The sequence below is a fragment of the Sturnira hondurensis genome, unplaced genomic scaffold (assembly GCF_014824575.4).
Source record: "Sturnira hondurensis isolate 20B ecotype Veracruz unplaced genomic scaffold, ASM1482457v3 Scaffold0019835, whole genome shotgun sequence".
Classification (NCBI taxonomy): Eukaryota; Metazoa; Chordata; class Mammalia; order Chiroptera; family Phyllostomidae; genus Sturnira; species Sturnira hondurensis.
The window spans coordinates 3915434-3939923 of NW_028092466.1; the positions used below are offsets into that span (position 1 = coordinate 3915434).

At 47.6% G+C, this 24490-nt stretch overlaps 2 protein-coding genes across 5 annotated transcripts in view; both read left to right on the forward strand.

The window, feature by feature from the left end:
- The window catches only part of PIK3R6 (phosphoinositide-3-kinase regulatory subunit 6), a 50517-nt gene extending 46519 nt beyond the window's left edge, over positions 1–3998 (forward strand). For all 3 annotated transcript variants that reach the window (XM_037028258.1, XM_037028259.1, XM_037028260.1), the window contains 2 exons: positions 2639–2751; positions 3315–3998. In XM_037028258.1, coding sequence (XP_036884153.1) covers positions 2639–2751; positions 3315–3468 — 267 coding nt within the window. In that variant the 3' untranslated portion in view covers positions 3469–3998. The remainder of the gene's footprint in view (positions 1–2638; positions 2752–3314) is intronic.
- A 2172-nt stretch (positions 3999–6170) lies between these two features.
- Positions 6171–24223, forward strand: MFSD6L (major facilitator superfamily domain containing 6 like). 2 transcript variants are annotated; one of them, XR_005063942.1, is made up of 2 exons: positions 6171–8299; positions 24211–24223. XR_005063942.1 is itself a non-coding variant. In XM_037028235.1 (1 exon), exon 1 carries the CDS (start codon positions 6357–6359, stop codon positions 8142–8144), a length of 1788 nt encoding a protein of 595 aa, XP_036884130.1. In that variant the 5' UTR covers positions 6171–6356; the 3' UTR covers positions 8145–8347. The 2 variants fall into 2 exon arrangements, 1 of the variants encoding a protein (XP_036884130.1); XM_037028235.1 differs by lacking the exon at positions 24211–24223 and having other exon boundaries at positions 6171–8347.
- The last annotated feature ends 267 nt before the right edge of the window (positions 24224–24490 follow it).

The window sequence follows — 24490 nt, forward strand, 5'->3', positions numbered from 1 at the left end:
CTGCCATTTTATGTTGTACTCTCTGGATTTTTTTAAATGCTTTTTGCTGTTTTGTACATGTCTCTGGGCTCAGGTTTTGTTCACTTACTGTTCCCCCGCTAGTAATTTGGAAGTTATATGTACCACCTTTAAAATTAAAACATTCATATTTGAAGTTGCATTTATATATCACACTCTAATAGAGCTGGCTTGCAACACTGCATAGACATTTCCCCAGTTTTCCATTCCTTTGATCAATTTTGAAAGACTTTCACCACTAGAACTGAAGCCCTGCTCTCCGAGTCTCTGAACTCCCTAAATCCGTGAATTCTGAGACACCACTTTCTCGTTCTGCCTCTGCCTGTCTGACTGCTGCTTCCTGGCCTCTCTCCTTGTACTCTTCTTCATTAACCAGTTCCTTAAATAGCCACTGTTCTCTACTTCCGGCCATGGCCCGCTTCTTTCCTCATTCCCTTGGGCTATGGAACACACTTTTAGTCCAGTCCGTTAAGGGCACCCAAATGTCTATCTCCTGCCCCGACATTCACCCCCCCCTCTCTGACTCCTACGTTCAGCTAAGTTAGCATGAACTGGATGTCCCTCAATACCCCAAACCCACGATGTTCAAAATCAAAGCCAGGGCTTTCTAAAGCTAAGAGCTCTCTGGGGCCAGACTGACTAGATTCAGATCGTGTCTTCGCCATTTCCCAGCCATGTGACTTAAACAAGTCACTCAAGCTTTCTGTGCCTCATTATCTGTAAAATGGGGATAATAACCCACCTCATCTAGTTGCGGGGATTAAATGGGTGTGACTTGTAAAGCTCATGGAAGAGTGCTTGGCCAAATCAGAACCATTTATGTGTTAGTGGCTGTTTTATTCCCCACCAGTTTCTGTCTCTCATTTATTGGTACCATCACCTCTGCCAGAAACAGATCCTGTGGCCAAGTCACCTCTGCCAGAAACCTTGTCATCTCAGGTGCCACCTCTTCGCTCCCCCATGTCCTGCCAGTTTTCTCTCTCAAGCACTTTCTCTCTCAAGCCTCTCCCTTCATCTTCAGGTCTAGCCAGATTGACCAACCATCCCAATTTTGCCAGAACTAAGGGGTTTCCTGGGACATGGGACTTTCAGAGCTAAAGTGAGGACAGTCCCTGGACAAACCAGGACTAGTTGTTCACCCTCGGTCCAGACCTCCATCCGTCCCCTTTTCCTGGACAAACATAGCAGCCTCCCAGCTGGTGCCCCTGACGTCACTCCCATACTCCTTAGGTCCACCTCCCACATCTCTGCCCAGTGATTTTTCTAAAACAGAACTCGGATGTGTCACTTTGTGCTGAAAAGCCCTCTGCCATTCCCATTCTCCATGGCAGAGAGCAGAAAACTCTTCAGTGTTGCACAGAGTGGCTCTTCTTCCTCTACCTCCCCACCCTCAGCTCCGGCCACCCCTTCAGGCTCTTTACATGGTGGTATTTGGTAGCGTCCCAGCAGTCACGCCCCTGGACCTTTGTCCATGCACTTTTCTGGGCCTGAAACCCCATTCTTCCCTCCTTTTCCCCATCTTCCTTTCATACTTCCCATTTCTCTTTTAAGATGAAACTCAGGTGTCAACTCGCCCTGCAGGGCCTTCCTGATGCTCTCCTCCTTCCCCCCACGTCCTCCACCCCACCCAACTTTCCACTCCTCAGTGATCAGGTGCCCCACCTCTGTGCTCCCATAAAGCCCCAGGGCAACAGCTACAGGAGCTCTTACACCATGAGTGGCTCTGCTCTGTGGCAATGAGAAGGTGGATTGGCCTGGTGGCTCTCGGCCATGCCTCCAGTAGGGAGCTTATTTTAAAATGCCCATGCCTGGCTGGACTCCACACCATTTAAATCAGACTCTCTGATTTGATGCTGCACGTGGGCTGGGCCTGTGACCTGGGAAGGCCCTCGGAAAACCTTTGACCTGTGACCCAGGCTGCTCCAATCCTCTGCCCAGGGGGAGAGGTCCTCCCCAGAGTGGTCCCCTCAGGTCAGAGGTTAGAGGGGTGCCTGGGGACTGCTTTCCTTTGGCCCTGGGTACTTTCTAGAGATGCCAAGTAGGGCTTTGGGATGCGGGGGGCTGGAACACCTTGTCCCAGGTTCCCTGTGCAGAGGGGGGATTCCTTCCACCTACATCTGCCCCCACCCCAGACAATTCCACGCTACAACTGATAAGGCCTGATCTGAGTTTTGGGGGGTTGGGGAGGATAGGTGGCCCCTTTCTAGACCCTCTGTCTGTCCCAGGGAAATGGTTTTGTATGTAATCCAACATGGAACTGGGATCAGGACTTACAAAATTCCACCAGACATGCCTGTTATATAGGATGTGCCCAGGTAACTTGATGACCTGGCAAGCACTAGCCACAGCGTTCCAGGTTGTGTTCAGAACTAACGATGACAGATTAGGAAAGAACTACAGAAACACTGAGGCCCCCAGCGATGAGAGCAGCTCAGAAGCAGTTCCCGTGGTACTGTCACTGAATCACTAGGGTTAGGATTAGGGTTGGGGTTAGGGTTGTGCAGGAAGAGAGCCAGAGGCCCCATGTGCCAACTGAAGAAACACACCAGAGGTCAGGGGAGGAGAAATCGGCAGGGCCATGTGTCACAAAGGTGACGCATGAGCTGTCTATTTGTTGCAGACAGTGACAAACGCCTTCCGGGCAGCCAACATCCAGATCCAGAGCCAGGACCAGAGGCTGCTGACGCTGGTGCTGGACAAGGACAATCGGCGCACTTTCAGGGACGTGGTCAGGTGAGGCTGGGTCTGCCGCCTCGTGGGCTGTGTGCCCGACGGGGTGCACCTAACAGGAGCCAGCCCCACCACCTCCTGCCTCTCGCCTTGCCAGAAGCAGATCCTGTGGCCAGGCGGGTATCTTGGTGGGTGTGAGCTCGGGTCACGCCCTATGACTGGAATCCAGGAAGAAGGGCAAATGAATGGCTGACCCTGGGTAGCAGAAATTCCTCTATGAACCCTCAGCCTGAAGCCCTCCTAATCCAGCGCCTGGTACTAGCACTGGCCCCTTCAACACAAGCTGACCGACTGTGGCAGTTGTGTGTACCCCCAGTTCATGTGACCCTTATTGGTGTCCCCCCGGAAAGGTGTGTTTGGGTAAGGAAGGCACACACAGTAACCCATCCAGGCATGTCCTCCTCTCCCAGTTGTTCGCCCTAGGCCCTGCGTGCTCTTTCTTGTCCTAATGCTTCCTCTGCCCTCTGCCCCTTCCTCTATACCCTACAATTAAGGGACTACCTTTAAAATCCCCAGCAGATCTGACCCCTGAGATCGGTCTCCTGAGCTGGTCTCTCCACTCACAGATTTGAGGTTGCTCCCTGCCCAGAGCCATGTTCCGGGGCCCAGAAGTCCAAGGAGCTCTGGCTCAGCTCACACCAGCAGGAGATGGAAAGGACCAGAGCCAAGCCCAAGCCCCTTCTAATGCCCATCAACACGTTCTCCGGCATCGTCCAGTGAGCCTGAGTGGGTAGCGGAAGTGCTGAGTCTGAGAGCTACGAGCCCAAGAGGAAGGATACACTACCCTACCAGTCCCGAATACTCACACCACTGGCCCAAGCAAAGCTGGGCTGCCCTGGACAGCTTCCAGCCCTAACCAGGAGCCAGCAAGTTCCCAGAGCAGAAGGAGGTGGGTCGTGGGGGTTGATGGAGCAGGGCCCACACGAAGGCCCAAGGATGTCCTGGGGCACAGCTGTGCACACACAAAGGTCTGCTCCTTCATTGATTTTCAGTTCCCACCTCTCCCACTCAAGCTCCCACCAAGCCCTTAAAACCAAAGTGACAGCTGCTGTTTTGGCCAGGGGCCTGTGTCCTGGGAGGAAATGGGAAGCAGGCAAAGGCAACTACACCTCCTCCTCCTCCCAAGTCTGCTCCCTTCCCTGGCTCAGGCCTCTGCCCCCCAACCCCCTCCCAGGCAGGCTTCTCTCCCAGGTGAGAGGAAAGTGTCAGATTCAATAAACACACACTAAAGTGTTTCTGCTTTTGTCTAACACCTAGCAATGTTTGTATTTGAATAGAAGTTGGCAGCAGTATTTATTCTAACCTAATGAATCCACAGGCCAGGCAAGTTTTGTGAAGTACTTACTGGTGTGTTCTGTCTACCTCCCCACTCCTAAACAGACCTGTTCCCAAACAGAGGTGGGAGTGTAGGCGAGTTTGAGAAACAGGGATTAGAGACATAGTTCTTGGCTTTTGAGTTTGAAGGCTTTTGCCCACATGTAAAATGGGGAACACTGGTGACCCAGAACCACTTCCCTCACTCCCAGGACTAGTTGTGGGGTGGGGGAGGAAGTAATAGAACATACAGATTTGACTTGAGGGATTGGGAGTGGGGCGGAGGTGGAAGAATCCCTTTCAAAGTTGAAGATCCAAAAATAGTGAGGTAGGCTCTTCCCTTTCGTCCTCACTGCCCTGGGCCTGGGGACAAGCCCCACAGCACGTTCTCACTGCCTAGAGGAATAGGGTAAGAAGGGTATCTGGGGAAGATACCTGGGGTATCTAGGTAGATGGGCCCAAGGGCAGCCTTAGAGTTCGTGTGCCTCATGGGGCATGCGAAGCAGGTGAGGTTTTCTCAGGTAGTTGAAAGCAAACAAGCTTAATGGGTCTGACAGTAGAAGGGAAGAGGTGCAGCTGTGAGTGGCATCTCATTGGGCACGAATGTGCGTAGTGCCTGCCCCTCCCTCAGTGGAGGTCAGTTCATATGAAGACCAACAAGCAGATGGATGTGGGGGCCTCCGCTGAAGCTGCAGAACCCAGAGAGGAGAGGGACTAGGGACAGCCCTCCATGTCACTGAGCTGGTTTTAAGGCTGAAGTGACCGATATCACTGAATATGAGTTTACCTGGAGGTGGCTTGATTTTTTTCTCTGCCATCTGGGTGATGTAAACTGATTGGCATCAATCCGGGCATTCATCGTTACCAGGTTCTTGAAGTAAACAATTGTTACAGTTGGGGAGGGCTCTGGGCCTCCTCTCCCACCAAGTTCTCCACCAGCTCCCAATAAAAGCCAGTTGTAGACCAAATTCTGCTACACGTACACCACCTGCCCGACTCCCCTCCCCACTCCAGCCAAATTAGGTGCTCTAAACAAACTGGGCACAGAAGTTCACTGGACCGGTGCCTAGGTACTGGACCATCTTGGAGCCTATGGCACCATTCCAAAGGGTGTGGCTTCTGCAGGAATATCTAGATTCTTAGGCTCTGTTCACCAGGGCACGAATGGCTCCAAAAAAACCCAGAACCAATCGATGTGACTTGGACACCACTGTTTCACCAGTGAAATGTTGCCAGTATCGATCATGCTAATTGACAGAGTCCCTTTTGCTGTTCTAAGATTGTTCAAGTGCTCGTATTAACTGTGTCTGGAGCGTGGCCTTTTACTTCCATGTTAGCTGACCTCCTCTGGAGTACGTACTCCCCAACTGGCCACTTTAAATGTAGGTTAGAACTGCCCAATACATACACACTGTTTCGGGGTCTAGGATGGATGCTAGGATGGGGGCTGCTGGGGTGCCACTCCAAGACAACCCTCAGCTGTCAGGGGATCTGATCATCCCTCTCTGGGGATCTTCCCAAATGAAGGAGATTGTGTCACCCAGTCACACCCCTTCCAGGGGCGCTCACATCCATTGAAACAGCTCTAAGCCCTGGGGCCAAAAAGAGCTGCCTTGCTGAAGTTTGATTCGGATGGAGGCAAACAATAAACGTGTTAACACGTGTTATAGAAACCGGTAGTGTGTTGGACAGTAGTCCCTGCAGTGGATAGAAATGGAGCACGGAAGGGGAGGTGCGCGTCTGGGGAGGGGGTAGGACTTGGTAGCTCAGTGAGCGTGGACAGGGACGGTCGCTGACAGCAACGAGGTGATCTTCATCAAGGGGCATTTGGGTAAAGACCTGAAGAAGAGGAAGGGAGCTCAAACCTTGGCTTCCTTTCTCGCTCCCCGCCTCCGGATAGTTTGACTCGCCTGAGGCAGTTTAGGAATCCAACTCGGATTTGTGAGCCACGCCCAACAGCCCGCCCCGTCCCGCGGCCCTCGGCCCCTGCGCAAGGCCGGCGAGGCGGGCGGTAGCCGGGCGGGCGCTGCCGGACCGCGGAGGCCGCGGGACGTGGCAGGTGCGGCCCGCAGGTGCGCCCGCCCCGCCCCCAGGTGCGCCACGCGGTGGGGCCACTTCCGGGCTGGACGCCGGACGCCGGACGTAGGGTCGGGGCGGTCGTTGACCCGGTGACCGCGGCGCCGCAGGAGGCGGGAGTGGGACCCGCTCGCTCCTCCGCGCGAGCCCCCCTCCCTCTGGGAACCGGGCGCCGCGCCCTCCGCGGGCCGGCCGGGGTCTGGCAGGGCCGGGCAGCCATGAGCGCCAACCCCCAGTGGGACATCCGCCGGGCGCTGGGAGTGGCCCGGCTCTTCCACCTGGTGTGTGGGGCCCGGGATGCCACGGTGACCCCGTTCCTGACCCTCTACCTGAGGCAGCTGGGCTTGGCCGCGCCCTGGGTGGGCGTCCTCATGGGAACCAAGCACCTGATCGCAGCCTTCTGGGCTCCGTTCTGCGCCTTCCTGGCCAGAAGCTACCGAAGCAGGAGGGCGCTTCTGATGGGCTCGCTGCTGGGCTCGGGGGCAGCCAGCCTGCTGATGGCGCTGGTGCCGCTGCGGGACAGAGACCCGGGGTACCGCTCCTGCAACGGCAGCCGCGGCGCGACCCCCTCCATCCCACCGCCGGAGGTCGCGCCCACCGAGAACTCCGCCCCCGCCCGACCGGCCTCGCGCAGCCCGGCGCGGGCCCCCAGCCTCCCAGCCGAGAGCGGTGCTGGGACCGGGGACGCCTCTGGCTTCAGAACAGGACCACGGGAAAGTGTCCGAGAACCTGTCAGTCGTCTGCCCAGACCCTTGGTGGGCTCTGCTGAAGGAGCCAGGACCACACCCGAAGTTCTCCACCCTATCACCCCAGGGCTGAAAGATACTCCCTGGGAAGGTGCTTTTAAGGGGGTCAGTACTGCCCACCCTTTGCTTGCCGGGGGTTCAGCCCTGGGAAGTCCAGCCAACTTGTCAGCAGCCGAGGGGAACTCGGGAGACCTTGATTTCTCCTGGGAAGGGTTACGATGGACTTTCGTTCTCTCCTTGGGGCTCATGGTGTTCTGGGAGCTGCTGGCAGCCCCTCTGCAGCAGGTGGCGGATGACAGCCTTTTCGAATACCTGGATTTTGTGGACGCCACTGACCGTTACAGAAACCTGTGGATCTGGAGGCTGCTGGGCGCGTCAGCAGGCGTGTGTGGCATCGCAGCCTTGGCGGAGCAGCTGGACTGCTTCCTGATGACCAGTGGCCCCCCGGGTGTGGTGCACTTCTATGGCTACTCGCTGGTCAGCAGCCTGGCGTTACTGGTGAGCATTGCTTTTCCTGTCCCCATCTTCAGGCAGCGGGAGCCCAGCTACAGAGCCGTCAAAGCACTGTCTCTGGTAGAGGGCCATCCCCGCCTCATTCTCCTAGCCTCTACTGTCTTTGTGATGGGAGCCATCACCAGCACGGTACAGAACTTCCTATTCTGGCACATGAAGGACCATGGGAGCAGCGAGCTGGTCATGGGTTTCTCAGTTGCCCTGGGCTTGCTGGGGGAAATTCTGCTTCATCCGTTCAAAACCACGTTGCTTAGGAAACTGTCCAGAGCAGGAACCGTGGGGCTGGGGCTGGGCTGCCTCTCAGGGCAGCTGCTGTACTACTCTTTCCTCTGGAGCTGGTGGTCCGCCCTCCCCGTTCAGATCCTGAGTGCTGTCAGCAACGGGGCTCTGTGGTGGGCAGTGGGGGCTTCCATAGAGGACCTGGCCACTCCCAGAACGGAGAGATCTCTGGGAGCAGTGTTTGGAGGGCACTTCTATGGGGGCGGAGCCAGCCTGGGGAGCTTTGTGGGGGGCTTCCTGGTAGGGCACTTCAGCCTGGCTGCCCTCTACCAGGCCAGCTGCGTGGTGCTGTTGCTCTGGCTGATTCTGTTCCTGTCCATCTGGCCAAGACTGCCCCAGGAGCAGCAAATCAACTACTCGAAGTTGCTGACCATGGAGGCAAGTGACACAAGTGACTCTGAGCAGGGGGTGGAACGGGACTGGCTAGTGAAGGCCATGAGGGAGGACCTCTCAAACTGGAAGGGCTGAGGGAAAGTTGGGATGTGCTGACCTGGGAAGGAGCCAGAACACTGGACAAAACTCAGCCTGCCAAGGACAAAATCCCTGAGTCCTGCCTGGGGCTGCTGGGAACCAAGAAAGAGAGAAAGCGTCTTTATGATGAAGCCCCACAGGTTCATCTCACTGTATGATTTTCTTCACTTGGATAGTAAAAGGGAACTTCATTTTTTGCAGTTCAATTTTTTAAATATAATAGAGGAAAAATACATTTGCTAAAAACAAAATTCTCAGCATTCACTGTTTTTTTGGTGTATAAGGGTTGTGAGAGCTTTGCTAGCACTGACTGGTGCTGGTGATTTCAGCCGTGGCTGGAGTGCTCAGATCGCCCTGGCAGGGCCAGGGAAGCAGTGGGGACCTGTAGTGGCGACCCAGGTGGAGATGGAACTCGGGCTTTGATGAGTCGTGTACGTTCCTATGGGTCCTAAAAGGCAGGAGCTTGATCCTATGAAGGCCATGCTTGGGCAGGCAAGAATTGTAATGAAAACCGAAACTGTTTTGTCTCTCACTCCACTGATACACAGGTGCCCACGCTCCTACCCACGTACCTAAGTTTCTAATAGGAGAATGTGATGACAAATGTAAATTGTGTCCAGGGGAGAGGGGTGGAAGTTGATAGGTTTTCATTCTTACAGGTATGCGTGTCTCCAGGGAAAGTATCCTTAGAATCATCTCCATGCTTTCGTCAGAGCAAAGGTGATTTGGTGTCCTTTGGACTCCAGTGTTGCACACTTCACCTCTCGGGAGCACGTGGACATTGCTTGCATCTGCTTTGATTAGAATGGGGTGGCCTCTGTAGGGTCCACATGCTACGGGCAGCCCACACTGCACCTGTGCCTAGTCACCAGCTCCGCGCCCCCCCCCCACCGTAGCCCAGGAAATGGCCCTTTATCCCAGGGACCAGCCCTCAGAGCCCAGTTCTTCTGTTCTATAACCAGGTCAATATAGGACACTGGACTTAGAAGAGGCCTTATTTTACAAATGCAGAGACTGTCTCGCAGCTGGAGAAGGGAAACATGCACACATGAATGTCCTCTGGATCAGATATGGTTTTAGCAACTTTATTTTTTTTATTCTTCCTAAGTAACTTTAGGGTACAAATAACCAATAAAAAAATAGCCTCTTAAATAATTTAGGGATTGACTTGTCTCGCATAAGAAGTCTAGGGGTAGGCAGTCCAGAGCCAGTACAGCTGCTTAGTGATGCCTCTGGGGACCTAAATCTCTTCAGCTCTTTGCCATCATCCTCAGGTTCTAGGCCTTCCATATTTGGTCACTTATAACAAGATGGCTGCTGCAACTCCAAGCCTCTCATCCACATTCCAGGCAGGAAGAAGAGGGCAAGGGGAACAACAGGATTGAATACCTATACCAGGAAAACAAAAACCTTCATGGAAATCCTTGGCAGATTGGAGTGAACCGCATCACATGGCCACCCTCAACTGCAAAGCAGTGCGGGAGGTGGAGTGTTTTCCACTGGGCACATTTACACCCCAGGCAAAATCAAGGTCCTGTTAGAGAGAAGACAGGGCTGGCAATGTCTCAGCACAGTCTCAGAAGTGGCAGTTGCGTTCGGGCCTGTCTCAAAGCCTGAGTTCCTTTCTGCACAGCAGGCCTGCTTCCTGCAGAAACGACTTTAGCCACTTGGCTTCCCACAGCAACCCTAGGAATCCACGTAAGTCAAGTTTGTGAGCTTCATTTCACAAACAAGAAGATGAAGTCTCGAAGAAGTCATACATGGGGTCACGGGCAAAAACCCCTCCTCACCCCAAATTCAGTGCATTTTCTGCTGTGCTGAATTCTACACCAGGTTGGCCACTCAAGTCACCTGAGGATCATTTAAAAAACATAGGTTTCTGGGATCCATCAGGGTCTCTCAGGTGCAGCCCAGAATCTGTAGTGTTAATGGTGTCTCCAAGTGATTCTGTGTGGCTAGCCCAGCACAGATCCACCTGGTTACCCTTTCCAGCCCTTCTGGGCCCTTCTTAGCATTCAGTGAAGAGAGTACTAGCTATTGAGTGGCTCCTGTATGTTAGACACTTTCCCAAACACTTCATGTACACTAGCTTATTTAGTCCTCACAGCATTTCAGGCTGTAGCCTTCTACCATCTCCAATTTACAGGTGACAAAACTGACAGCTAATAAACTGCTTGAGGTCACACAGCTCGTGGGTGGCAGCATTGGGATTCAGATCCAGCCTGGTGAAACCTGAAACTTTATTTTATGTTATTTATTTGTATACAGAAGGGAAGTGAGGGAGAAAGAGAGGGAGAGAAACATCCATATGTGGTTGCCTCATGTGGCCCCCACTGGGGACCTGGCCTGCAACCCAGGCGTGTGTCCTGGCTGGGAATTGAACCGGAGACGCTTTGGTTCGCAGCCCGCGCTCAATGCGCTGAGCTACACCAGCCAGGGATTGAAACCTGAAACTTTATGCTCTATGGCCATGAAATTGGACGAAAGATGGAAACTTAAATACTAAGATTTAAGGCGGCTATCACTTGAAATTTACTGGAAAGTAGATAGTATTTACTATGTAGACAGACATACAGTAATGCTAAAATACAAACACATATGTGGCCCCCTAACATAAACAAGAGGATGAGGAACAGGACTTGGCTTAAGAAAAAAGTTAAGAAAGGGAGTGTGATTTAGTTGGAAGAAGGAGAAGAGGAGAAAGAGGAGCATGATGTGGAAGAGGAGGTTGAGCGATATGACAGTTTAAGGATCTAAAAAAATTATGAGAAGGATGCTGAGAAACTTGTGTTTTAGGCTATTTACTAGTTGACCAGCCTCCACTGTAGACGATTATGTGACTTGTCATGGAAAATAGGAGTGAAGAAGATGAGCAGCCCCCACCCTCAGGAAGCTAATAGTCTAACCGGGAGGCTAACTGCTGTTCACGCACACACACAAGGAAACACAGGACGCTGGAAAACGCCTCACAAAAGAAAGCTCTATGGATCCTTTCTGACTCAGGAACTCAAGAAAGGTTTTGTGGAATTACGGGTAAGCTAAGCATAAAGGATGGTAAACCTAATAGGTAGAGAAAGGGTAGGAACTTCAGGTTCTAGGCAGAGGGAACAGCATGAGCCAAGTTACAAAGGTGAGAAGTGTGGGGTCTACTTGGAGAATAGCAAGAAAAACCGTTTGGTGGTGGCAAAGGATTTGTGTGGGGCAATGCTGAAAGGCAGGGCTGGGAAAGGTAGCTTAGGACCAGATCATGGAAGATTTTGATTCAGTAGACTCTGAATAAACCATGAAAGGTTCTAGAAAGGGTCATGACAGGTGAGGACTGCACTGAACTTTCTTAAAAAATTAGCTTTATTGATATATTATTGACATATAACATACTGCACATGTTTAAATTGTTTAATTTGATACATTTTAACATGTTTATATACCCATGAAACCATCATGAAAATCAACATAGTGAAGAAATACATCACCCCCCCAAATTTCCCGCTGCCCCTTTGTAATCCCTCCTTTCCCCCACCCTCCACCCTAGTCCTAGACAGCTGCTGGTCTGCCTTCTGTCACTATACGAGGGTAGGAAAAAGTAGTTTTACAGCTGTGAGTGACATTCTTTTACGTTAATAAAACTATTGTGATCATCATAACCTGCATGTCTTTTCCACACAAACAACGGTAAACCTACTTTTGCCCACCCTGTGCCTGTAGTAGTTTGCATTTTTAAAGACTATGACATGTACTCTTTTATGTGTGACTTCTTTCACGCAGTAGAATTGCAGTGACTTCTGACACCCACTGCGGAGTCAGGACACACTCTACAGCTTATGGGCACCCAACTGTCCTCAGTCAGACACCCCTGCTCTGACTGACTGGCCACAGATATGGAGGTTCCAACTTCCCCCTCAGGTTCAAAATTCACTGGAGCCATTCACAGAATTCGGGAAAGCACTGTACTTAGGACTACAATTTTATTATAGCCAGAGGACACAGGTCAGAACCAGCCAGAAGAAGAGTTGCAGACGGGGAGGTCTGGGACGTCCCAAATGTGAAGTGTCATGTCCCCTCCCTGGGAGTCAGAGTGCGGCCCACATTCAGCACACTGATGTGTGACCATTGATGGGGTATTTCCAACCAGGGAGACTCACCAAGCTTTGGTGTCTCTGGTTTTTACTGGGGCCTCATTACATAGGCATGACTCGTTGAGTCGTTGGCCTGGGACTCTATCTTCAGTCCTCTTCTCCTCCCCAGGAAGCAGGCTGTCAGGGCGTCATGTGGTTCAAAGTCCCAGATTCCTGCCACGTGGTTGATCTTTCTGACGTGGCCAGCCCCCATTCTGAGCGACTGAGTTCACACACACAGGTGTGGTCTGAGAGGCCCAAACAGAGACACTCTTAAAACATGGAAAAATGCCAAGGATTTCGAGGCTGCCTCCCAGGAACCAGGGGCAAAGGCCAGCCAGAAATTCTCACCAAACAGGTGTACACAAACAGAACAAGACAGGACAAGCTAACGGTCAGGCAGCGAGTACTCCATGCAGTCTGGGGCGGGGGCAGTGGTCGAGGGCTGGGGTGTCCAGAAGACGCCCTGGAGGGGATGAGGACGAAGTAACGTGCATACTGAAGAAGCAACTGAGACGTAAAGACAGGCTTCGAGTAGGTCAGTTAAGCTCCATAAAATAAAAATTAAATAAATGTTTAGCTCTCAGCTCATGACTATCAGAAACATCAAGTTCTAACATATCTTGGTTCCAGCTAAGAGGAAAGTAAATATTGAATGAGTCATTAACATTTATTCTCAGGTTTACTTAAACCATTATTTCCCAAATGAGTTTTGTACAACATTTAATCACAGTGGAGGTGGGGATGAGGGCTATTAAAAAAAATTCCATGGTAACCACTTTTGAAAAGGATGTACATTATTGTCACTTTTTAGAAAATTACAATATGCATTAGCAGGTAAAGGCTCTGAAAAGCCCATCGTCAACAAACCTGTTAGCGCTGTGGGGCCTGTAACTCTGCTTGAATGTCCAGTGTCACAGCTTCTTCCAGGTAACGCCGACCACTGTCTTGCAGAACCAGTAGCCCCTACAATAGACTTTGGAAAACACCAATGTTGGTAATTTTGGGTGTGACCTTGTCAACTGAGCAGAGTCAGTGCCCAGTGACAAATCTGGGCTCCCGCACCCAAACTGGCAAGAATCCTGGGTATCCCTGCTAAGAACTTAACAAAGCTTGTCTCGGTCAGTCAGTGCATCCACTTACTTCACAGGTGAAATAACTAGGTTCAGAAAGGTTAAAATTCAAAACCAGGTCTGTTTGAGCCTGTCCTCTCGATGTCTGTGTTCACACTGATTCTGACGAGTGGAAAGGCTCTTCCCAGCAGGGGAGTGAGCGCTGGTCAGAGACAGGGACGCGGTGGGGGTGACTCAGTCAGTCCGCTCGTGGGTGTTGCATGAGGAGTCACAGAAAATAACGTTGGAGATATGGGTTGGGATCAGACTGTAGATACCCTCCATGTCACCCCAAGAGAAAGGGAACTCACACAGGTTGAAACTGTCCCCTCCCTCTCTGTGCCTCACACCTGCGTGCGGTAACGCTTGTCTGCTCATTGTACAGCAGGGGACACTGAGGTGCAGGAGGGTAACTGACTTAGTTGGTCAGGGTCATACCTATTCATTAGGTGGTGGAGCGTGGCTCAGACCCAGGTCTCAACATGGCAAATCCCATGTCCTTCCTCCAGATATCACACTGCTGCCAGGAAGTGAAGGTTTTCCCAGCCAGCGGAGAGGCACTGATAGCTTTTGACTCTCTTGCCAGCTGCGTTGTGAACAACGGTTCTGCATTAGGGGAGCTCCCGGGGGCTGGGATGTTGGTCTTGGACAGACTGTGGCAACTGTCTGGGCAGGAAGGGGCTGCATCTCAAAAGCGTGTGAGGATCTAATGACAAGATAATGTATGTGCTATGGACTGAATTGTGTCCCCTCCAAATTCATACGTTGAAGCCCTGACCTCCGATATTTGGTAGGGCCTTTAGGAGATAATTGGGGTTAAAAGAGGTCATAAGTGTGTGGCCCTAATCCATTAAGATTGGGGTCTTTATAAAAGAAGGAGAAGGAGGATACACCGGAGAGAGCTCATTCTCTCTCTCTCTCTCTCCACGCCCGCCCTCAGCTCCCAACCTCCAGTGTATGGAAGAAGGGCCACATGAGGACCAGTGAGAAGGCAGATGTCTATAAGCCAGGAAGAGAGGTCTCGCCACAAACTGAATTTGTTAGCACCTTGATTATGGACTTCTAGCCTCCAGAACGCTGAGAAAATAAATGCCGGTCGTTCAAACCATCCAGCCTGTAGTGTTTTGCTATGGTAGCCCGAAAAGACTAACACGGTACGCAAAGGAGTTTTAGAGGTGGAATCAATAATATAGCCGTTGGCTTTTGATTGGACAATGAGGTGGAGAGTTAAGGAAGAAGGCGGAATCAAGGTTCATAGACGATTTTACAATTTTCAGTTAATATGATGAGGGAGAAATTCTGTAGAAATAGCAGAATTCAGAATGACAGACAACCAGTGCAAAAATCATAAAACTGACAGCACAGCAAGAAACAGTCCTCCTAGTCCTGCTGGCTCCCTTCCTGTGGTTGCTGACTGTCACTGTTTGGTGACGCTCGTGACGTGGGGAAGAACAGAAGGTGTGCCCAACATCTAGAGGCTTTTCGCAGCCACCTTTATGAAACTCGTCTCTCCTTCCGAGCTGGGTCGGGGAATAGCTTGGAGATGTGAGGTTGGACTGGACCAAAGTGCTTTTCTATCCTGGGAGCCTGCGATCTGTGATAGGATCGTGATTTGGTGAGGTGTCTTCTGCTATAGAGTAAGTTTAAGATATGACCCCTGGAGCAAATCACTTACCCCACTGGGTCTCAGCTTCCAAGTCTGAGAAGCAAGGGCCTTGGCCTCTGACCTTGCCAGCCGGTGCTGCTCAACTGAGACACAATTCCTGTCTCTGCACAGCCACAGGTGTTTCTTCTGGAGGAGGCAGGCTACCCTCACGCTGCCACAGTCTCTCAGCCTCGGCCCTCCCCACTGGGCAGAATAGCACGGCATCCTGGAACCCCAAGGATGACCAGGGATTGAGTGACTGTTCACGTCCTTCCCTGAGCCTGGCACTAAGCCCTTGGTCTGGTGTGTAGCGTGGCCACACTGAGCCCCAAGCCTCAGCTGTCTCTAGGGAGAGAGTTCCTAGCCCTGCCCAACCTCACAGCAGGGCCCCAGGGATAATGGGATGGACCAGGGGGTCAGTCTGTGGGGACTGGAACTGCAGGCCTGTGGGCAGGGGCTCCAGCGTGGGATCTGTGGTGGAATGGGGTGGTCTAGGCAGACACCTTCTGTGTGGGGAACTCATTCCTGGTGGCATCCAACCTTTTACTCCTTCCACACAGCTTAGCTCATGTCAACCATCACAGGCCGCAGCCTTGGATTCCTGCATCCCCTTGGCCCTTTGAAGGGAATGAGGGTAACCTCTCGGGCCTGAAAAGCCATTTTCTACCTCCACATGGGGTGGAAGGCCATAAGACGGGGCTGAAGAGGGTTTCTGAGAGCAAGCCGGAACAAGAAGGGAGAGGGGCTCCACCAGCAGTTTGGATACTGTCCACCAGGAGGCACCAAACACACTGGAAAAACTCCCCAGTGGCTTTTTTCACCAAACCTGGTTTGGTGCCCTTTCTAAAGCTCCGTCTAGGGATGAGGCTGGCCACTTGAAGACCCTTTAGCCCTTGGAGCCTGGAATGCCAGAAAAACCCATGGATCGGGTGCCAGTTGCTGAGCTGGCTTTGTGTGAGAGGCAGGAAGTGTGCCCAGGAGAGGGGCCTGGGTAAAAGGAAGAGCTGCAGGGTCTGCACCAGACTTGGCCAGTAAACCGCATAGGTGCCAGTGGCTGCACCAGCCCAGCACAGCTCCAGGCATTTCTCCCTGAGCAGACAGGCTACCCTAATGCTGCCTTGGTCTTGGTCAGTGTGGATAGGAGTCAGTTCAAGCACAAAAGAAACAGGAGAGATGACTGTGTGTTGCACAGGAGTTCCCCAGAGCTGATAGGCCACACGGCGTCAGAGCCACACTAACCACATCAGTTTCACGGATCTTCACCTCCTGCTCCTCGGCCCCCATCCCCTCCCAGCACGGACTACATGAGTCTCACCAATTAACGTCCAGGTGCCTGCAGGGACCAGGCGTTCACTGGGCTTCGTTACCAAAGGAAAAGAATGAGAGAGTTTGTCACGGGACCTTCAAGAAAATCCTGACACCGTCTCATATCACCACATTACAATGTCTTCCTTTTCTCCGGAAGCAGATAGCATCAACGAACAGTCCTTCAACTTTTCTTGGCAAATTACATTAAAATCTGTGTGTCCTTTTCCCAGAAAAGAAGCTGTACTTCTGGGAAGGAGAGCGTCTAACCCGTGCTGTTGTGTGGAGGCTGTACTGACTGGCTTTCTAGGTTCTTGTTGGAGGATAGTGAGAAACTTGCCCACAGTGGGTAGATTACATAAGAAGCCACCAAACCTGCCCTAAATGAAGTCAGCAAGCTGGGAATGGATGCTGCCAGGGCCCCATTTCTCAAGGAAAGTTGTGAGAAAGAGCTGAGTTCCCTTCACAACAGCTTCCCGCCTTGCCTCCGAGACCCCCTGTCGGCAGCAAACACATCGGGCTGCGTTTGTCCCTGAGTCTAGTGAGCCGACCCAACTCAGCAATGACAAAAACCAACTCGAGATTTTAACATTTGAAGAAATCTTGCCTTCCATAGAGGGCCAGAGGTGGTGTGGGTAATATCTAAATTTCACTTAGCTTTGTTTGGGTAGGGACTACAGGAGCATTTAGAAATCAAAATATTTTTTAAAATAACTCTTCTTTGTTCATGCTTCGTTAATTGTTGCCCAGAAATCTTTGTCTCATTGAAACCAAAGAACTCTAAGTAAGGACAGCCTGGGAGAGAAGAGCCACCAAGTGCCACTACTACACTCACACGGGGGTGCCACCACCTGCACGACCACTGCCAACAGAAGTGAGGGATAGGCTTCAGGGGTTGGGGACAAAGACTGCATAGAGACAGGTCGAACATCAAAGGACACAACAGGGCAAAAGGAAGCCTACGAAACAGGAGAAAATGTTTGCAGATCACACATTTGCCAAGGGGTTACTACCCAGAATATATAAAGAACTCCTACAACTTAACAACAAAAACCAAACAATTCAACATTTAAAATAGGCCAAGGACTTGAATAGAATTTTCTCCAAAGAAGACATAGAAGTGGCCAACAGACACATAAAAAGATTCTCCAGCCCTGGCTGGTGTGGCTCAGTAGGTTGAGTACCAGCCTGTGAAGCAAAGCGTCTCTGGTTCAATTCCTGGTCTAGGGTACATGCCTGAGTTGCAGGCCAGGTCTCCAGTAGGGAGCGTGCAAGAGGCAACCACACATTGATGTTTCTCTCCCTCTCTCCCTACCTTCCCCTCTCTCTAAAAATAAATAAATTAATAAAATCTTTTTTTAAAAAAAAAGGTGCTCTAGCCCTGGCTGGTGTAGCTCAGTGGATTGAGCGCGGGCCTGTGAACCACACGATCACGGTTCAATTCCCAGTCAGGGCACATGCCTGGGTTGCAGGCCAGTTCCCAGCAGGGGACTCATGAGAGGGAACCATACATTGATATTTCTCTCCTTCTCTCCTTCCCTTCCTCTCAAAAAGATAAATAAATAAAATCTTAAAAAAAAAGATGCTCCACATTACTAATTATCAGGGAAATGCAAACCAAAACCACAATGAGATACCAACTCATACCCATCAGCATGGCCAGTAACAGAAAAAAAAAAACCCAGAAAATAACAAATGTTGACAAAGATGTGGAGAATTGGAACCCTTGTGCACTGTTCGAGGAAATGAAAAATGGTGTGCCCACTATGGAAAAACATGGTGGTACCTAAGAAAATTGAAAATAGAACTACCATAAGACCCAGTAATACCACTTCTGGGTATATATCCCCCAAAATTGAAAGCAGGGTCTGGAAGAGATATTTGTAAGCCCATGTTCATAGCAGCATCACTTATAATAGGTAAAACATAGGAACACCCAAGTGTCCACCAACAGATAAATGGATCAACAAATGTGATTTATACATAGAATGGAACATTATTAAGCCTTAAAAAGGGAGGAAATTCCATCACATGCTCCAACATGGATGAACCTTGAGAACATCATGCTACATGAAATAAGTTAGTCGCAAAAAGACAAACACTGTATGATTTCACTCACATGCATATGATTTCACTCACATGCACATGATTTCACTCACATGCACATGATTTCACTCGCATGCATGCGGCTCCCAGATTCAGGGAGAAAGCAGAGTGGTGGTTGCTGGGGGCTGGGGCAGGGGAATGGGAAGGAGTTTCATAGATACACGGTTTTACTTTTACAAGACAAAAAAGAATTCTGGAGATTGGCTGCACAACAATATAAATGTACTTAACACTACTGAACTATACACTTTAAAATACACTAAGTTGATAAATTTTATATTGTGTGTATCTAACCACAATTACAGTTTTTAACAATGAAAGAGGCAGGTCTAGCTTGAACCTTTTGTTGTGGGCGTTGGTGTTGGTGATGCTCACTGTCTTCGTGCGTCAGCGAGCATTTCTACCACCACACTCAGTGGTAGCGGTGAGGCGTTGTCCAAACCTCAAAAAGACGCATCTAAAGTTTTAAATATAATGTTTGCTGAAGGTTTTATTTAGCAAAAGAAGTTCTCATTTCTTCCTAGTTTTCATAACATTTTCATCTTAAACTTTATTAAGAGTTTCTGCCCTGGCTGGTGTAGCTCAGTGGATTGAGCACGGGCCTGCCAACCAAAGCATTGCTGGTTCGATTCCCAGTCAGGGCACATGCCTGGGTTGCAGGCCAGTTCCCGGTTCCTGGCAAGGGACGCATGAGAGGCAACCATACATTGATATTTCTCTCTCTCTCTCTCCTTCCCTTCCCCTCTAAGATAAATAAATAAAAATAATAAAAAATAAAAATTAAAAATCTTAAAAAAATAAATAAAGTAACCAATCATATGAATGTATTACTTAAAAAATAAAAATAAATGGATAAATAAAACATTTTTTTTTAAAAAAGAGTTTCTTGCATCTGTTGAGATCACGTGATTTTTCTTCTCTAGTCCATTTGGATGGAGAATTTTACATTCATATACTTTTTTATTTTTTTAATTTTTAAAAATATTTTATTTATTTATCTTTTAGAGGGGAAGGGAAGGAGAGAAGGAGAGAAATGTCAATGTATGGTTGCCTCTCATGAGTCCCCTGCTGGGAACTGGCCTGCAACCCAGGCATGTGCCCTGCCTGGGAATCGAACGGCGATTGTGTGGTTCACAGGCCCGTGCTCAATCCACTGAGCTACACCAGCCAGGGCTTCATATACTTTTTTTAATTTTTATTTTTAAATAACATAAATTCTTATATAAACTCTACTTGATCCCAGTAAATTATGTTTTAAGAAATGTGCTGTTGGACTTAGCTGGCCATTTTTTTAAAGGCTTTTTTTATTAATGTTCACTTTGTTTTCTTTCACTTTCTTTACCAGTTTTGTTATTATGATTACACTAGTATTTTCATATTAACTATTTTATGGCAAAACACTATTAAAATAAGGCTTATCTGTTCAACAAATGGTAAAACTGGTTGTGCCTGGAGGCTAGTGGAACGAGTTTTCTTGTACACAAGAAAACATAATATATGAGTGTTTATACTGTTTTCAATCTATTCATATGACATTTTACATTTTTTCTGAAAATTTACGCTTTTACCCAAGTTTTCAAATGCATTGGTGTACAGTTGTTGAGGCAGAAACTGCTGCTTGCCTACCCAATCAATACCCATTCTTCTCTCTCTACCCAAATTGCATTCCTGGCCACTGTAGTCAAGCCAAAAGGCTACCTTCCCAGACTCCTTGCATGAGGAAATCTGCACTTTACAATTACCATTACCACTATAGTTCAAAGCAAAAACCTTGGCAGATGCAGGCTCCACCTCCTCCTCTTCCCCTTTCTTCAGAGGAGAAACAGCCACCTTGAAGCCGTAAGCTGAGAAGTATGAGCGAGAACAGCCCAAACTCAGTTAAACACAGTCTTTTTTGCTTACTTGTGCTTATCAGAGGTTTGTGTTTAGTGTTTTCAAAGGACCTGTTTTTAGTGTTGTACATTTGATCTATTTTTTGTTCTCTTTTTTCACTTCTGCATTCTGTTACTTACTTCCTTCTTACTTTCATGAGTTCACTCTGTTGTTCTTTTTATTTTCATTTTTACTTCTTGAGTGACACACTTAGCTCTTCTGTTCTCAGTGTTTCTAGTTTTCCAGCATATGTAGTCAAAGTTTTTAATTTCCCTTATGGATTGTTTTAGTGTACATTTTGACACTGAAATTCAGCACAAACTTTGGAATTGTAATTCAGTTTGCAGTATTTCATATTTCCCCTTGTCATTTTCTTGTTAGCCCAAAGGTAGTTCAATTTTTTCCCAGAAGTATGGGATTTTTAAGTGTTCTCTTTTCATTGAATTCTAACTTTATTTTATTATGGTTTGCAATTGTTCTTTTTGATTTGTGGAGATTTCCTTTGTTAGGTATTAATAGGTGTATGTATGTGCACATATTTTAGTACAGGATTATTAATTGTATTAGTCAAATATTCTATCCTGCTATTTTTTGGTTTGCTTGATGTATCATATTCTGAAAGAGTTGTGCTAAAATCTCCAATTATAATCTGAGATATATCCATTTCCCACATTTTAGCTGTTTGTTGCTTTATATATATTTGAGGCTACATTGCTGAATGCATGTATGTTTAGGATTGTCATGATTTTTTATTTATTTTTCCTTATTATTATATAATATTTCTAATTTGTTGCTTATGTTATTTTTCACCCTAAATTCATTTTTCTTCTGATGCTAAAATTATTACCCTGAAGTTCTATTTTTAATGTATCAATTTTTAACCTTTTCTTTTCCAATTTTGCTTAAATGATCTCTTTCTAACAATATGATATTGCATTTTGTTGATTTCTGAGTTTAATTCATCACATTCATACTTATTAATGTTGTTCAACTCTTCTTTCCTCTACCTTATTTTGTGTTTTCCATTTACTGGTACTGTGCTTTGTTTCTACTCCTTTCCATCTTTGGAATAGTTTGAAACTTCCTTTCTTCAAATGAAATGTTTGAATTTTCCACTTTCCATTCACGAGATCCAATTAATCTATCAAAAATAGTATATTTCATTTACACTGTTCTCGTAGTTAACCTAACTTATCATGACCCTTACTTATCTTTATCCTTCCCTCTGTCAATTTCTTAAGCTTAACAGATCTGTGTGTTTCTTTAGACGGGACAGGTGCCCTAGGCAACTTCCATAACCCCCAGTCCTCCTCCTCCGTCAGTTCCCCCCTCTCCTTCCGCAGCCCTGCTTTCACTCCCTGACTTTACTTCTGAGCTGTCTGCAGCGCACATGACTTTTCAGGACAGAAGCATTGCTAATGTAGGTAACATCACACTTTTCTAAGACAGGCTCTCCTATTTACTTTGCATGCCTCATTGCTTCATCCGGGACTCCTCTCCCATCTTATTGAGGTCCCTCTGTTTTTAAAATACTTTCAAGAGAGATCAACTTCTGGTCTTGGTGAACCACTCTCCCATGAAAACAACAAAGATGCTGGCAAAACAATGTAAATCAAACATTTCAGAACTCTGGAAATGTATCAAAGCCACTGAATGAAATGAAAATCATCTGTCCAAGAAAAGTACTGAACTTCAGTAAGACAGTGGTGTCTGTGGGATTTTAACTTGGGCCTATTCCCGTCCCCTCTCCCTCCCCTTTCTGGTGACCTAGTAGCCATGAACAGTCAGCAGTCTCAGAGCTAATGGGAGAACACTGACCTCGTCTGGAGCTATGTTAAAAGCCCCATCCTAGAGCACAGTCAATATTTGTTCAAATTAGCAGCTGCTCATAGTGGAGGGCGGAGGAGGTGAGTAGAGGAACTAGCCCTAGGGCATTACCAAAAAAAAAAATAGTAATCTGCTGGCAATATCTAAGCTGTCTAAGGCTGTGGTTTTGGTTGGAGCAAACAAGAACCTGGCCAAAAACAAAAGTCTGAAAGTAAGCCCTGAAGAACTAGAAAACCACAGGGAATTGTGAAAAGCTCCAACATATTCTTGGGGATCTAGAAGGCTGCACACATATGCAAGCTTGGGAAACACCCTGGAAAGAAGGCCCCAGACACTCAGCTCTGGCTGACCTCTAGGACCCGGGCACTCAGCAAGTGAAAGCTAAGGCTGTTCAGGCATTCAAACTGCCTGAAGTTGAATGTATGTCTTCAGACATAGTTTCCCTTGTTAAAGGGTAAAAGACACACAGACAAGGCATTTAAGGAAAGTTCAGACCAATCACGGACTCACCACTAAATTATACTGAACTAGGAATGAACCCTAGAAACCAGACTTAAAAATAAGAACATGGAAAAAAAAAGGCTAGCAGAGAACTCAAGGGCTCATCACTGCATGTAATATAGACTCTATAGAGTTAATCCAGAGAAGTCATTAAACAAATAACAAGAAAACCAATAATAAAAAATGGCAATAACAACAAACTTGAGGAGAGAGAATCTGATTTCAAGTTGTTACAATGTATCGTGTTAAATCTTAAATTTTGACATTTACAAAATACACAAAGAAACATAAAAGTATGCTGCATAGCCTGTAAAATAAATAGTGAGGAGAAAATATCTCTGAGGTGGCACAGATGTGGAAGACTTATTAGACAAAGACTTGAAATCAACTATTAGAAATACATTTTTAAAAACTGAAGGGTACCATGTCTAGGAAATTATGACAACAATGTCTCACCAAATAGAGAATATTAACAAAAATAAATAAAAATTGCAAAAAAGAAAATGGAAATTCTGGAGTTGAAAAGTACAACTACTGAAATGAAAACTTCACTAAAGGGGCTCAGTAATGTATTTGGGCCATCAGAAGGAAGACTCAGCAAACTTGAAGATAGATTAACAGAGATTATCCAGTCTAAGGAAAGGGATAAAGAAAAATGAACAGAGCCGTGCAGACCTGCAGGAAACCAGAAAGCAGGCCAATATACAGCTAATAGGAGATCCAGAAGGACAAGAAAAATAGGAAGGATAAAAAAATTTGAAAAAATTATGACTAAAAACGTCCCAAATTTGATGAAAACAATGTATTCATCCCAGAGGCTGAAACTCCAACTAGAATAATTCAAAATAATATCATAGTCCAACTGGCGAAAGTCAAAGACAGACGAAATCTTGAAAGCAGCAAGAGGAAAGCAGCAACCATTTATCATGTGTTAGGGAGCCTCAGCAGGACCACAGCTGACTTAGCAGAAATGATCAAAGCAGAAGACAGTGAAATGGTATCTTCAAAGTGTTGAAAGACACAGACTGTCAATTAAGAACTTGATACCTAGCAAAACTCTTTTTCAAAAACAAAGGTGAAAGTAAGATATTTCTAAGTAAACAAAAACAGAGAACTTGTCACTAGCAGACCTGCTCAGAAATACTAAAAGGAGTCCTTCAGGCTGAAATAAAATGACATTAGACAGTAACTTGAATATACATGGAGAAATAAGGAACACTAGTAAAGGTAACTATATAGATAAATACAAAAGACAGTATAAATATATTTTGGTATAATTCTTTTTCTCCCATCTGACTTAATAACAACTGCATAAAGCAATAAATATAAAACTATACTGTAATAAGAACTTTTAAAAGGCTAGCAGAGGGCTTGTAATGTACAAAGATATAATTTGTATGGCAATACTAGCACAAAGGAGGAGGAAGAGAAGGGAGTATGTTGGAGCAAAATTTTGTGAACTATTGAAATTAATATTTACCCAAATCAGCTTATTTTAAATTAAAATGCTAATTGTAATGCTAAGAGCAACCACTAAGAACATTATGCTGAGTGAAATAAGCCAGTCAGTGAAAAACAAGTACTGTATGATTTCATTCATGTATGTAATCTACTGAACAAACTGAACTAAGAAGCAAAAGACACTCAAAGAGAGCACGCTGACAGCTTGCAGGGGTGGGGGTTAGGGGAGAGAGGGATCAAGGGAAAAAGAAAAAGGACTCGTGGACACCGATGAGAGTGTGGGGATTGCAGGGATTGCATGGGTGAAGGTGGACAAGGGCAGGGGATGGGGGGTAAATGCTAATGGAAAAATACAACAAAAATAAACTACTTAAGAAAAGAAGAAAAGAAAATAATGTT

What these genes read in the sequence shown, in the direction of transcription:
- MFSD6L (XM_037028235.1), top strand. Translation starts at nt 6,357, where the DNA reads ATGAGCGCCAACCCCCAGTGGGACATCCGCCGGGCGCTGGGAGTGGCC.